Source organism: Odocoileus virginianus, chromosome 32 (assembly GCF_023699985.2).
Source record: "Odocoileus virginianus isolate 20LAN1187 ecotype Illinois chromosome 32, Ovbor_1.2, whole genome shotgun sequence".
In the NCBI taxonomy this organism is placed as follows: domain Eukaryota; kingdom Metazoa; phylum Chordata; class Mammalia; order Artiodactyla; family Cervidae; genus Odocoileus; species Odocoileus virginianus.
The window spans coordinates 10,176,934-10,192,728 of record NC_069705.1 but is presented as its reverse complement, the minus strand read 5'-3'; the positions used below and the strand labels follow the sequence as shown (position 1 = coordinate 10,192,728).

Genomic DNA, 15,795 nt, shown 5'->3' with positions numbered 1-15,795 from the left:
AAAAGAAATGCAAAAAGGCAAAATGGTTGTCTGAGGAGGCCTTACAAATAGCTGCAAAAAGAAGAGAAGTGAAAAGCAAAGGAGAAAAGGAAAGATATTCCCATTTGAATGCAGAATTCCAAAGAATAGCCAGTAGAGATAAGAAAGTCTTTCTCGGCGATCAATACAAAGAAATAGAGGAAAACAACAGAAAGACTAGAGATCTCTTCAAGAAAATTAGAGATACCAAGGGAACATTTCACGAAAAGGTGAGTTCGATAAAGGACAGAAATGGTATGGACCTAACAGAAGCAGAAAATATTAAGAAGAGGTGGCCAGAATACACAGAAGAGCTGTACAAAAAAGATCTTCATGATCAGATAATCACAATGGTGTGATCACTCACCTAGAGCCAGACATCCTGGAATGTGAAGTCAAGTGGGCCTTAGAAAGCATCACTACGAACAAAGCTAGTGGATGTGATGGTATTCCAGTTGAGCTATTTCAAATCCTGAAAGATGATGCTCTCAAAGTGCTGCACTCAATATGCCAGCAAATTTGGAAAAGTCAGCAGTGGCCACAGGACTGGAAAAGGTCAGTTTTCATTCCAATCCCTAAGAAAGGCAATGCCAAAGAATGCTCAAACTACTGTGGAATTGCACTCATCTCACATGCTAGTAAGGTAATGCTCAAAATTCTCCAAGCCAGACTTCAGCAATATGTGAACCATGAACTTCCAGATGTTCAAGCTGGTTTTAGAAAAGGCAGAGGAACCAGAGATCAAATTGCCAATATCTGCTGGATCATCAAAAAAGCAAGAGAGTCCCAGAAAAACATCTATTTCTGCTTTACTGACTACGCCAAAGCCTTCGACTGTGTGGATCACAATAAACTGTGGAAAATTCTGAAAGAGATGGGAATACCAGAACAACTGACCTGCCTCTTGAGAAACCGGTATGCAGGTCAGGAAGTAACAGTTAGAATTGGTCATGGAACAACAGACTGGTTCCAAATAGGAAAAGGAGTACACCAAGGCTGTATATTGTCACCCTGCTTATTTAACTTATATGCAGAGTACATCATGAGAAATGCTGGGCTGGAAGAAGCACAAGCTGGAATCAAGATTGCTGGGAGAAATATCAATAACCTCAGATATGCAGATGACACCACCCTTCTGGCAGAAAGTGAAGAGTAACTAAAAAGCCTCTTGATGAAAGTGAAAGAGGAGAGTGAAAAAAGTTGGCTTAAAGCTCAACATTCAGAAAACTAAGATCATGGCATCTGGTCCCATCACCTCATGGGAAGTAGATGGGCAGACAGTGGAAACAGTGTCAGACTTTATTTTTTGGGGCTCCAAAATCACTGCAGATGGTGACTGCAGCCATGAAGTTAAAAGACACTTACTCCTTGGAAGGAAGGTTATGACCAACCTAGATAGCATATTAAAAAGCAGAGACATTACTTTGCCAACAAAGGTCCATCTGGTCAAGGCTATGGTTTTTCCAGTGGTCATGTATGGATGTGAGAGTTGGACTGTGAAGAAAGCTGAGCGCCGAAAAATTGATGCTTTTAAACTATGGTGTTGGAGAAGACTCTTGACAGTCCCTTGGACTGAAAGGAGATCCAACCAGTCCATCCTAAAGGAGATCCGTTCTGGGTGTTCATTGGAAGGACTGATGTTGAAGCTGAAACCACAGTACTTTGGCCACCTCATGCGAACAGTTGACTCATTGGAAAAGACCCTGATGTTTGGAGGGATTGGGGGCAGGAGCAGAGGGGGACGACAGAGGATGAGATGGCTAGTTGGCATCACCGACTCGATGGACATGAGTTTGTGTAAGCTCTGGGAGTTGGTGATGGACGGGGAGGCCTGGCGTGCTGCGATTCATGGGTTCACAAAGAGTCCGACATGACCGAGAGACTGAACTGAACTGAACCATGCAAAGATATGTGTATTTGTGGAAGAAAAATAGTATAAAATAAAAAATAATATAAAATGTTAAAATTTTATAATTATATATATGATTTTTACATAATATGATAATATATAATAAGATTATTAAATAGAAATGGAGGCTTGTGTTTTTAAAAATGTGGTTGATTGTGAATATATTACATTAGAGATATTGAAATGTGCAATAGTGTTTCCACTTCATCATTATTTGTTTTTGTTTTTTAGAAACAAACATAAAAAGAAGGCTAAATCTCTAAATTCATAGAATACATTTCTTCAAATACATATTGTTAAAGTTTTACATATAGTTAAGTGTTAGCTACTCAGTCATGTCCAACTCGTTGTGACCCCATGGACTGTAGCCCACCAGGATCTTCTGCCCATGGGATTTTCCAGGCAAAAATACTGAAGTGAGTTGCCATTTCCTACTCCAGGGGATCTTCCCAACCCCAGGATTGAGCTCACCTCCCTCTCTGTCTTCTGCATTGGCAGGCATGTTCTTTACCACTAGTGCCACCAGCTAGGCACATTTAATGATATGTTATATACTCAGTGTAAGAAGACACACTTTAATAAGGTTGAAGTGAGTTTTAAATATCAGCCAATATATAGAGTAATTGATATTAGTAATTCTGCTATAAAACTTATGTTGTGAAAAATACTATTCACAGGATATTGTATATAAAGAAATGACTTTTTTTTCCTTAAGGGCCTGTCAGAAATTAGGTCAAATTACATATGCTTTCTAATGTGTAAGATTTAGTAATGACAGGATATACTTACACAAGTAAAAATGCCACATCATGTGGACGTAGAACAAGATAAGATCGTTTCCATTTTAAAAACCTGTGTAATAATTCATTAGCATCTCCCGTTACTGGAATTTTATTTTCATCTATCCAAAGCTCTAATGAAGATAGAATTATTGTAATATTAAGTGAAGTAAAAATCTAAAACAGGAGACATAAAGAAAATATGTTCAAACTATACGGCTTAAATATATTTGGGAATTTATCTGCAAAAATAAACACTATACACGACATACACATTAAAAATATAAATTGCAAATCTGGATTGGGTCTTATAAATTCTATTAGTGAGTAATAAATATCACAAATAAAACAAGTAATAAGGAACATTTTGATATGCTGTACTTAATTAAGCCAGTTCAATGTCAACTGCTTTACCTAATTTAATCCTTACAAAACCATAAGTAGGTATTTAGAATTATTAATTACTGCAATTAAAGAGTTAGAAAACTTAAAATGGTTACATATTTGCCCTCTTTCACACAATATGTGTATTCAGTCAGGGTCATTTAAAACAAAAAACAAAAAACTCTGAAAACTGTTTAGGTAACACAAGCAAAGGCGTAAGTAAGCACTTACAGCATTGGTCAATCCAGTCAACTGGAAAATCTTTTGAATGACAACAGCTGTATCTGCACCCATATGATTATACTGAAAAAGATAATTTGCATTTTGGATCTAAGTATATATATATTGCTTACTATCTAATGATGGCTATTATACTTAAATTGTAAAAGTATGAGTTAAGAAAAATTTTAAATTACTAATTTATTAGTTCTTAAACATTATCTATTATTATAGATAGCATGATATATATTAAGTGTGAAAATGAAAACCAAAAAAAGACACTACAAACTTTCACAAAAAGAATAAAACTTTCTATTTTTTTTCTTTTTAGAAAACTTTCTAAACTCACTTATGAGGCCAGCATTATCCTAATATTAAAACCACTCAAAAATACCATGAATAAAAGAAAATTATAGGCCAAATTCCTAGTGAATATAGGTGGAAAAATCCTCAAGAGAATATTGGCAACATGAATTCAACAACACACTGAAAGGATACACACCATGATCCAGTGAGATTTACTCCAGGGATGCAAGAATGGTTCAGTCTTTCTGAATCAATCAGTGTGATACACCCCATTAACAAAATGAAGAATAAAAATAAATCATATGATCATCTCAATAGATGCAGAAAAAAGCATTTGATAAATTTCAATCTGCTTTCAGGATAAAAACTCACCAAAGTGAATATAGAGAGAATATGCCACAGCATAATAAAGGCCATGATCAACATCACACTCAGCAGTGTAAAGTTGGAAACTTTCCCAGTAAGACCGGGAACAAGAGAAGGATACCTCTAATTGCCACTTTTATCTAGTATAGTATTGGAAGTCTTAGTCAGAGCAAGTAGGCAAGAAAGACAAATAAAAGGTATTCAAATTGGGAAAGAAAGAAGTGAAACTGTCACTATTTGCAGGTGACATAAATAGAAAACCCTAAAATGAAAGTGTTAGTCACTCAGTTGTGTCCAACTCTTTTGGACTGTAGCCCAGCAGGCTACTGTCTCTAAAATTCTCCAGGAAGGAATACTGGATTGGGTAGCCATTCCCTTCTCCAGGGGTTCTTTCCAACCCAGGGATCAAATCTGGATTTCCCGCATTCCAGGCAGATTCTTTACCAGCTGAGTCACCAGGGAAGCCCATCAAAAAACTGTTGGAACTAGAAAGAAATTCACTAAAGTTGCAAGATACAAAACCAATATGCAAAAATCTGTTATATTATTTCTCTATAATAATAAACAATCAGAAAGCTAAACTAAGAAAATAATGCCATTTACAATTGCATCAGAAGAATAAAATACCTAGGAATAAATTTAACCAAGGAAATGAAAGATCTTTTCACTGAAAACTATATGAAAACATTGATTAAAGAAACTGAAGAAGGGAGAGAACAAGGTGGCAGAGAAGTAGGTGGACATGGAGTACATCTATCCCCACAGATACATCAAGAATACACCTTCAAACGCAGAAGTACATGCAGAACACCAGCTGAGAGCAGACAAGAGTACCTGATCAGTGGAAAAGAATTTATAGAACCACATAAAACTCGGTAGGGTGAAGGAACTAGGGAGAAAAATAGGAGTGTTAGTAGGACTGGACCTGCCCTCAGTGGGTGGGGAAAGGGAAGCAGGGGTCCAATCCCAACATTGGGGCAATTGTCTGAGTCAGAAGAGAAACATTTAAGGCTGAGAGTGAAACAACTGAACGGTGGCACCTAAATGGAATGAGAATCAGGCAGTCCTTGCCGCAGCCATACATACCCGGGACAGGGATGTAGGTTCCCTAGAAGGCGCAGCGCCTGGGAACTTGAGTTTAAGGATTGTGGAGCAATCCCAGGGCGAGGGCTGCTGTTGACTGTGGAGAGACGGATCAAGGGGATGTGAGGGAGGAGACTGGTGGAGGAAAGCCAGGTAGCCATAGGAGAAAGGTGATACTGCTGAGTCACGTGTAGGGGGTGGAGCCATCATTATACCCTCTCCCTCCGCACATGCCTGCATCAGCAGCTGAACAATAGAGAGGCTGACCCCCAAACACCCGAGACGCTGAACTACAGAGTAGGACGCCACCCAGGGTGCTCCTTTAAGTGACTGATGTGCAAGACTACACAGTAGGACTCCAGCCAGGGGGGGGCCCCCTGTATGTGCCTAATGGGCTGAACAACAGAGAAGGACCCCAGGCAAGTGCCCAAATGGGCAGAGATGCAGAGAAAAGCTGGCTCTAGAGGTCTTCTGATCGCCAGCTACAAGAAACTTGAAGAAAGACTCTGACAGGGCCGTAACTCCTGTGGTGGAGGCAGTCTGTGCCCCTGCACACTTGGCACCACCAGGGTCCCTGCAAGCCAAGCAGCTGTGCCCACTTCATGGTCAACCCTTACTGCGGTAAAGCCGCCACAGGCATGAAAAGTCTTGCGTCTACGCACGCACGGTCGCTTTGGGCATGTTCAACTCTTTGTGACCCTGTGGACTCTGACCTGCCAGGCTTCTCTGCCAGGGGAGTTCTCCAGGCAACAATACTTGAGCGTGTTGGCCAATATTGGTTGCCATACCCTTCTAGAACACTATATTTCCTGCTGCCCTAGCTGCCAACCCCACTGAGGACCTGGTGCTGCCAGAGCCCCTGCGACCCAAGCAGCTGCACCACCTCCACACCTGGCCCTCACCGGGGCAGACCCGAGTCCTCCAGGGCAGCCTCAGGAGCAAACCCCAGAGGGCTAGCCACATGCAGAGATGGAAAGAAAACCACAATTGAAACCCAGGGGCAGTGTGGCTAAGGAAGAAGACCCAAACCCCTCCCACCAGCTGTACAAGCTGCAGATTAAATCCACATGATCCACTAGGCAGACTCTGTGTCTATGAGACATACATAAAAGGACACTGAGAGCTCCCACAAAAGAAAACACACTAGTTCTGACAGCTGTGGACACTGGAGGCAAGAACACACAGGCATAGGAGCAGATTAGAATCTGAGCCGCCCCCAGTGCTGGAGGGCATCGTAGGGAGGTGAGGTGGACTGTGACTCCTGGCGAGGGAAAGGACTCTGAGAGCAGTGACGCAAGAAAAACTTTTATTATTCTTGTGTTTTGACTTGTTCTGTATATTCATTTGGATTTTTTAAACCTTTTTCTTTGTTTCTTTTTCTTTTTTTCCCCTTCACTCCCCAACTCTGCCGTGCAATTTTTGATTCTTTTTTCTTTTGCACTATGAAATCTAATTAAGCTTTTGAGCTTCTTGTTTTCTCTCTTCTCAGTCATTTTTTTTTATTGTTGTTATAAATCCCTGCCTCTATGTTGCACTTTTGCAATTCTATGCAGTTTTCCTTTTTTTTTCTTTCTTCTTCCTGTTTTTTCTTCTTTTTGAATTTTAATTTTTAATTTATTTAAAACCTATTATTATTTTTTCTACATTTATACTTTTGTTTGCTTTTCCTACTGTTCTCTTCCCTTTGCAGTTAATCTTTAATATATATAAATCTTCTTTATCCACCTCTATTTAACTTTGCATATCTATTCTTTCTTTCTTCCCTTTCCATTCAACATATTTATTAGTTTTGTTTTCATTGCTTTATTCCCCACTTGGCACCTTGCTTTAGTTTTGTTTTCCAATTTGTGCTTTAGCTAGTTTTGTTCTTAACTGGTAGATATAATTTTTGGTTTCCTTTGCTCACTGGGTCAATCTACTGTACTTAATTTTTGTCAGACTGTTTTGATATTGCTTATGGGTGCATATGTATATATTTCATTATTTTAATTATTCTTCGCCTGATTTTGTAACTGCCATTTGTCTGAGGTTCACCTTTGGTTTCTCGTTTTTGGGTATTTATTTTAATCTCACTTAATGACATAACAAACCACTTGTGGAATCTTCATCCCTGACCAGAGATCAGGCCCTGAGCCTTTGTAGTGGGAGCACTGACTCCAAGACCCTAGACTACCAGAGAACTAACCCTAGGGAGTATCAAATAGTGAGAACTCACACGAAGAAAGCCACCTGAATATAAGATCCAGCACTACCCAGCCAGCATTAGCATTTGTTTCTAAACAACAAACAAAACAAAAATACAAACCAAATCATCAGCAGATAGGATTACCACCTCACTCAACCTTGCCAATCAGAGGAAAAAGAAAAAAAAAGAAAAAAAAAAAACAAAAAAACACGACACAACAACTTAGCACAAAACTCACCCTAATCGAAGCTTCACAAACCACCGGACCAAACTTAGGAGGGCAGAAACCAAAAGGAAAAAAGAATTCAACCTTGAAGCCTGGGAAGATGAGACCTCAAACACAAGAAGATAAAAAAAATAATGAAAAAGCAGAGAAATGCTTCACAAATGAAGGAATAAACTAGAAACACAGAAGTCCAAATAAATGAAGAGGAAATAGGCAAGCTACATGAAAAAGAATTCAGAATACTGATAGTAAAGATGATAAAAAACCTTGAAAACAGAATGGAGAAAATGCAAGAATCCATTAACAAAGACCTAGAAGAATTAAAATATAAACACACAAACAGCATAATGACTGAAATGAACAACACTCTAGAAGGAATCAAGAACAGAATATCTGAAGCTGAAGAATAAATCAGTGGGCTGGAAGATAAAATGGTGGAAATAACTTCTGAAGAGCTGAATGAAGTAAAAAGAATGAAAAGAACTAAGGATAGTCTCAGAGACCCCTGGGACAATATCAAATTTACCAACATTTGAATTATAGAGGTCCTAGAAGAAGAGAAAAAGAAAGGATATGAAAAAAATTTTGAAGAGATTATAGTTGAAAATTTCCCCAACAAAGGAAAGGAAATAGTCAATCAAGTCAAAGAGGTGCAAAGAATCCCATACAGGATAAACCCAAGGAGAAACACATCAAGTACATACCAATCAAACTTATAAAGACTTAAGACAAAGGAAATATATTAAAAGCAGCAAGGGAAAAGCAACAGTAGCATACAAGGGAAACCCCATAGGTTTAATATCTGATCTTCCAGCAGAAATTCTGCAGGCCAGGAGGGAATGGCAGGATATTTTTAAAGCACTGAAAGGGAAAAATCTACAGTTAAGGTTACTGTAACTTGAAAGTATCTCATTCAAAATTTTTGGAGAGATAAATAGTTTTTCAGACAAGCAAAACTTAAGCGAATTCAGTATGACTAAGCCTTTGAGAATTCAGTATGACCAAAACTTTAGAACAAATGTTAAAGGGATTTATATAGTTCAAGAAATACAAGAGAAGAAAAAGATATACAAATGAAAACAATTAAGAAAATGGCATAATAACGTATGTGTGAAAATTACTTTAAATGTAAACAGAAGAAATGCTCCAACCAAAAGACACAGACTGGCTGAATGGATACAAAAACAAGACCCATATATGTGCTGTCTACAAGAAACTCACTTCAGATCTAAAGACACATATAGACTGAAAGTGAGAGGATGGAAGAATATATTCCACGCAAATGGGAAGCAAAAGAAAGCTGGAATAGCAATCCTCATATCAGACAAAACAGACCTTAAAATAAAGAAGTTTACAAGAGATAAGGAAGGACACTACATAATGATCAAGGGATCAATCCAAGAAGAAGACATAACAATTGTAAATATCTATGCACCCAACACAGGAGCACCTCAATACATAGGACAAACACTAACAGACATAAAATGAGAAACTGACAGTAACACAATAACAGTAGGAGACTTTAACAGCCCACTCACACCAATGGCCAGATCATCAAAACAGAAAATTAATAAGGAAACACAAGTCTAAAAGGATACATTAGACGAGATGGATCTCATTGATATCTTCTGGACATTCCATCCAAATGCAGAAGAATACACATTCTTCTCAAGTGTACATGGAACATTCTCCAGGATATACCACATCTTGGGTCACAAATCAAACTTCAGTAAATTTAAGAAAATTGAAGTTATATCATGCATTTTGTCTGACCACAACATTATGAGACTAGATATCAATTACAAGCAAAAAAAAAAAACTGCAAAAAGACAAACACTTGGAGATTAAACAATATGTATCTAGAAAACAACTGGTTACTGAAAAAATCAAAAGGGAAATATAAAAATTTCTAGAAAAAAATGACAAAGCATGACAACTCAAAACCTATGGGATGCAGCAAAAGTAGTTCTAGGAGGGAATAAAATCCTACTTCAAGCAACAAGAAAAAACATCATCTAGACAGCCTAACTTTATGTCTAAAACAACTGGAAAAAGAACAAAAAATCCCCAAATTAGTAGAAGAAAATAGATTATAAAGATCAGAACAGAAATAAACATAAAAGAAATGAAACAATAGTAAAGGTTAATAAAGCTAAAAGCTGATTCTTTGAGAAGATAAACAAAACTGACAAACCTTTAGCCAGACTTATCATGAAAAAAAGAGAGAAGAAGCAAATCAACAAAATTAGAAATGAAAAAGGAGAGGTTACAACAGATAATGCAGGAATACAAAGGATTATAAGAGACTATTATGAACAATTATATGGCAATAAAATGGATAACCTAGAAGAAATTCGTAGAAAAGACCAATCTCCCAATACTGAACCAGAAAGATACAGAAATTATGAACAACCCAATTACAAGCACTGAAATTGAAGCTGTGATAAAAAATCTCCCAAAAAACAAAGACCCAGGACCAGATGGCTTCACAGGAGAATTCTATCAAACATTAAGAGAAAATCTAATGCCTATCCTTCTAAAACTCTTTCAGAAAACTGCAGAAGGAACACTTCCAAATTCAATCTATGAGGCCACCATCAGCCTGATACCAAAACCAAAGACAACACAGAAAAATAAAACTACAGGCCAATATCATTGATGAACATAGATGAAAAACTCCTCAAACAAAATTTTAGCAAACAAAATTCAGCAACACATCAAAAAGCTCATACACCATGATCAAATTGGGTTTATTCCAGGGATGCAAGGATTCTTCAATATACAGAAATCAATCAACGTGACATACCATATTAATAAAGTCAAAACGAAAAACCATATGATCATCTCAATAGATGCAGAAAAAGCCTTTGACAAAATTCAGCACCCATTTATGATTAAAACTCTTCAAAGAATGGGCATAGAAGGAACCTACCTCAACATAGTGAAGACCATATATGATAAGCCTACAGCAAACATTATTCTGAATGGTGAAAAATTGAAAGCATTCCCTCTGAGATCAGGAACAAGACAAGGGTGTCCACTTTCACCACTATTATTCAACATAGTTCTGAAAGTCGTAGCTACAGCAATCAGAGAAGAAAAAGAAATAAAAGGAATCCAGATCAGGAAAGAAGAAATAAAGCTCTCACTGTTTGCAGATGACATGATACTGTACATAGAAAACCCTAAAGATAGTATCAGAAAACTACTAGAGCTAATCAGTGAACTTAGCAAAGTTGTAGGATACAAAATCAATGCACAGAAATCACTTGCATTTCTATATACTAACAACAAAAAATCAGAAATAGAAATTAAGCAATCAATCCCATTCACCAATGCAACAAAATAATTAAACATCTAGGAATAAACTTACCCAAGGAGACAAAAGAACTGTACACAGAAAATTATAAGACATTAATGAAGGAAATCAAAGATGACATAAACAGATGGAAAGATATTCCATGTTCCAGAGTATGAAGAATCAATATTGTGAAAATGACTATACTACCAAACAAAATCTACAGATTCAATGTGATTCCTATCAAATTACCAATGGCACTGTTCACAGAACTAGAACACAAAATTTCACAATTCATGGAAACACAAAAGACCATGAATAGCCAAAGCAATCTTGAGAAAGAAGAATGGGGCTGGAGGAATCCACCTTCCTGACTTCAGGCTATACTACAAAGCTACAGTCATCAAGACAGTATGGTACTGGCACATAAGCAGAAATATAGACCAATGGAACAAGATAGAAAGCCCAGAAATAAACCCATGCACCTATGGGTACCTTATTTTTGACAAAGGAGGCAAGAATATGCAATGGGACAAAGACAGCCTCTTCAATAAATGGTGCTGGGAAAACTGGACAGCCACATGTAAAAGAATGAAACACCATACACAAAGATAAACTCAAAATGGATTAAAGACCTAAATGTAAGACCAGAAAGTATAAAACTCTTAGAGGAAAATATAGGCAGAACACTCGATGATATAAATCAAACCAAGACTCTCTATGACCCACCTGCTAGAGTAACGGAAATAAAAATAAAAGTAAACAAGTGAGGCCTGATTAAACTTAAAAACTTTTGCACAGCAAGGAAACTGTAAGCAAGGTGAAAAAGAACCCTCAGAAAGATAATAGGGAATGAAACAACTGACAGAGGATCAATTTCCAAAATACACAAGCAGCTCATACAACACAATACCAGAAAAACAAACAACCCAATCAAAAAGTGGGAAAAAAGCCAAAACAGTCATTTCTCCAAAGAAGACATACAGATGGGTAACAAACACATGAAAATATGTCCAACATTTCTCATTATTAGAGAAATGCAAATCAAAACTACAATGAGATATCACCTTATACTAATCAGAGTGGCCATCATCAAAATGTCTACAAACAATAAATGCTGGAGAGGGTGTGCAGAAAAGGGAATGCTCTTGCACTTATGCTGGGAATATAAATTTATGCAGCCAATATGGAAGATGGTATGGAGAGTCCTTAAAAAACTAGGAATAAACCACCATATGACCCAGCAACCCCACTTTTAGGCATATACCCTGAGGAAACCCAAATGGAAAAAGACACATGCATCCTGTTGTTCATTGCAGCACTATTTACAACAGACAGAATATGGAAGCAACCTAGATGTCCATTGACAGATGAATGGATAAAGAATTGTGCTACATATACATAATGGAATATTACTTAGCCATATAAAGGAACACATGTGAGTCAATTCTAATGAGGTGGATGAACCTAGAGCCTATTATATAGAGTGAAGCAAGTCAGAAAGAGAAGATAAATATCACATTCTAATGCATATATACAGAATCTAGAAGGATGGTACTGAAGAATTTATTTACAGGGCAGCAGTGGAGAAACAGATATAGAGAATAGACTTATGGACATGGGGAGAGGGGAGGAGAGGGTGAGATGTATGGAAAGAGACTCAGGACACTCAAACAGGGGCTCTGTATCAACCTAGGGGGGTGGGATAGGGAGGGAGATGGGAGGAAGGTTCAAGAGGGAGGGGGTATATGTATACGTATGGCTGATTCATGTTGAGGTTTGACAGAAAACAACAAAATTCTGTAAAGCAATTATCCTTCAATTAAAAAATAAATAAATTTACAAAAAAAACCTGAAGAAGACATAGATGAATGGGAAGTTATTCCATGCTCCTATAGTAGAACAATTAACATTATTAAAATGTTTATACTACCCAAGGCAATATAGAAATCAATGCAATCCTTATCAAAATTCCAATGGTATTTTTCTCAAAGAAATAGAATGAACAGAGCTAAAATTTGTATGGAACTTCAAAAGACCCTGAATAGCCAAAGTAAATGTGAGAAGAACAAAGCTGGAGACACCATGTTCCCTGATTTCAAAATATATTACAAAGCACTGTGGGTGGTATTGTCATAAAAATGCATTCATATCTTTAATATTCAAAGCTTTCTTACTAGTTGATAACAATGCAATCATTAAGAAAATGAACAAAAGTATTGTTAGTTCAGTTCAGTTCAGTCACTCAGTTGTGTCCGACTCTTTGCGACCCCATGAACTGCAGCATGCCAGGCCTCCCTGTCCATAACCAACTCCTGGAATCTACCCAAACCCAACGTCCATCGAGTCAGTGATGCCATCCAACCATCTCATCATCTGTCGTCCCCTTCTCCTCCTGCCCTCAATCTTTCCCAGCATCAGGGTCTTTTCCAATGACTCAGCTCTTCACATCAGGTGGCCAAAATGCTGGAGTTTCAGCTTCAAACATCAGTTCTTCCAAAGAACACCCAGGACTGATCTCCTTTAGGATGGACTGGTTGGATCTCCTTGCACTCCAAGGGACTGTCAAGAGTCTTGTCCAACTCCACAGTTCAAAAGCATCAATTCTTCAGTGCTCAGCTTTCTTTATAGTCCAACTCTCACATCCATGCATGACCACTGGAAAAACCATAGCTTTGACTACACGGACCTTTGTTGGCAAAGTAGTCTCTGCTTTTTAATATGCAGTCTAGGTTGTTAGATTCAGTGAAAAGCAAATACTAATGGCCATTAAACATTAAATGATGCTTAAATTCTCAGGAAGGAATGGGAATTAAAATTTCAATTTATAATTTTATACCCACTGGCTGACAAAAGTTAAACAGAAAGATAAAACTAATGGTTGGCAGGTAAGAGAGGAAAATAAGAAAAGTTCCAGCCTTTTTACAAAGCAATGAGTATATCTAATAAAACTAAACTACATATATATCTTTTGACTCATCATCTCTATTCCTGTTTGACCTACCTTCACAGAAGTTAAATTCACAAGATGTAAGAACTCATGACTAAGGATAATTTTTGTAGCATTATTTACAGTGACAATTTTGCAAAGTAAAATTAAAAAAACTGAAAACAAAGTGAATATGCACCAAAAATAAAGGAGTAAATTATGGTATATGAATACAATGGTATGTTGTGCCATCCTTAAAAAATGAACTAGCAATTCAATTGATTTGAAAGACCTCCCACCAAAAAAATAAGTGAGTACCTTATATAATCCAAATAAACATCATAGATTGATAGACTTGATTAAGAGGAAAAAGCAATTAATAAAAATTGTTACAGAAGGGACTTCCCTGCTGGTCCAGTGGATAAAACTCCACACTTTTACTGCAAGGGGCACAGGTTTGATCCCTTGTTGGAGAAATAAAATCCTGTATGCCCTGAAGTGTGGCCCAAAAAAAAAAAATTGTTTCAGAAGACACAGTACATTTTCAAAGATACAAATAACTTGAAAGCAAAAAGTATTGAAAGGATGGCCTCTGCAGAGACAGCAAGAAGGCTGGGATATCTATCATGAAGACATAAAATTATAAACATTTTGTGCATCTAAGAATTGAGCACAAAGCTTATACAAAATGCACAAGTGAAGGGAGAAATAGAAAATTCAGTAATAATAGTTAAAGATTTAAATGTACAATTTCAGTAGTAGAATAACTGGGCAAAAACTCATTGCAGATACAGAAGACTAAAATTAAACCATATGCTAACAGATATAGAATGTTCCACCCTGAAACAGCATAATGTGCACTTCTCAAGTACTCATGGAAAGTGATCTAGAAATAGACCATATTCTAGGTTATAGGGTAAGCTTCAATTAACAATTAAAAAAATACAAAGTATGCTCTCTGACCAAAAGAATTAAAAAAAGTCAACAACAGAAAGGAATTCGAAGAATTCAAAGAATGTGGAAATTAAAAGGTTGATTATAAATAACCAATAATCACTTCCCAGGTGGCGCTAGTGATAAAGAACTCATCTGCCAATACAGGAGATGTAAGAGACACAAATTTGATCCCTGGGTTGGGAAGATCCCCTGGAGAAGGGAATGGCAACCCACTCCAGTAGTCTTGCCTGGGAAATTCCGTGCACACAGAAACCTGGTGGGCTACAGTCCATAGGGTCATACAGAGTCAGACACAATTAAAGTGACTTAGCACACACACAGGCACACAACCAATAATCAGCCATGAAATTAAAGGTTGCTTGCTCCTTGGAAGGAAAGCTATGACAAACCTATGACAAGCTTAAACAGCATATTCAAAGGCAGAGATATCATTTTGCTGACACAGGTCCATATAGTCAAAGCTGTGGTTTTTCCAATAGTCATGTACAGATGTGAGATTGGATCATAGAGAAGGCTGAGTGTTGAACTGATACTTTTGAATTATGGTGAGGAAGAAAAGTCAGTCAATACATGTCAACACCAAAGTACATCATTTGTTAGGAATATATATGATAAAGATTTTGAAACAGCCTTTGTATAATGATGAAAACAAATAATTAAAAATATTCTTCATGGAAACAATACCATTCACCATTGCAACAAAAGAATTAAGTACTTATGAGTATATCTACCTAAAGAAACAAAAGACCTATACATAGAAAACTATAAAACTCTGATGAAAGAAATCAAAGAGGACACAAACAGATGGAGAAATATACCGTGTTTATGGATTGGAAGAATCAATATTGTCAAAATGACTATACCACCCAAAGCAATCTATAGATTCAATGCAATCCCTATCAAGCTACTAACGATATTTTTCACAGAACTAGAACAAATAATCTCACAATTTGTATGGAAATACAAAAAACCTCGAATAGCCAAAGTAACCTTGAGAAAGAAGAATGGAACTGGAGGAATCAACCTGCCTGACTTCAGACTATACTACAAAGTCACAGTCATCAAGACAGTATGGTACTGGCACAAAGACAGAAATATAGATCAATGGAACAGAATAGAAAGCCCAGAGATAAGTC

At 37.1% G+C, this 15,795-nt stretch overlaps 1 protein-coding gene across 3 annotated transcripts in view; it reads right to left on the bottom strand.

Annotated features, from left to right (window-relative positions):
- ADAM2 (ADAM metallopeptidase domain 2) overlaps window positions 1-15,795 on the bottom strand; it is a 115,267-nt gene that overhangs the window by 68,655 nt on the left and 30,817 nt on the right. For all 3 annotated transcript variants that reach the window (XM_020876290.2, XM_020876291.2, XM_020876292.2), the window contains 2 exons: window positions 3,322-3,393; window positions 2,717-2,883 (listed from right to left, as the gene is read on the bottom strand). In XM_020876290.2, the coding sequence (XP_020731949.2) occupies window positions 2,717-2,883; window positions 3,322-3,393 (239 nt within the window). The remainder of the gene's footprint in view (window positions 1-2,716; window positions 2,884-3,321; window positions 3,394-15,795) is intronic.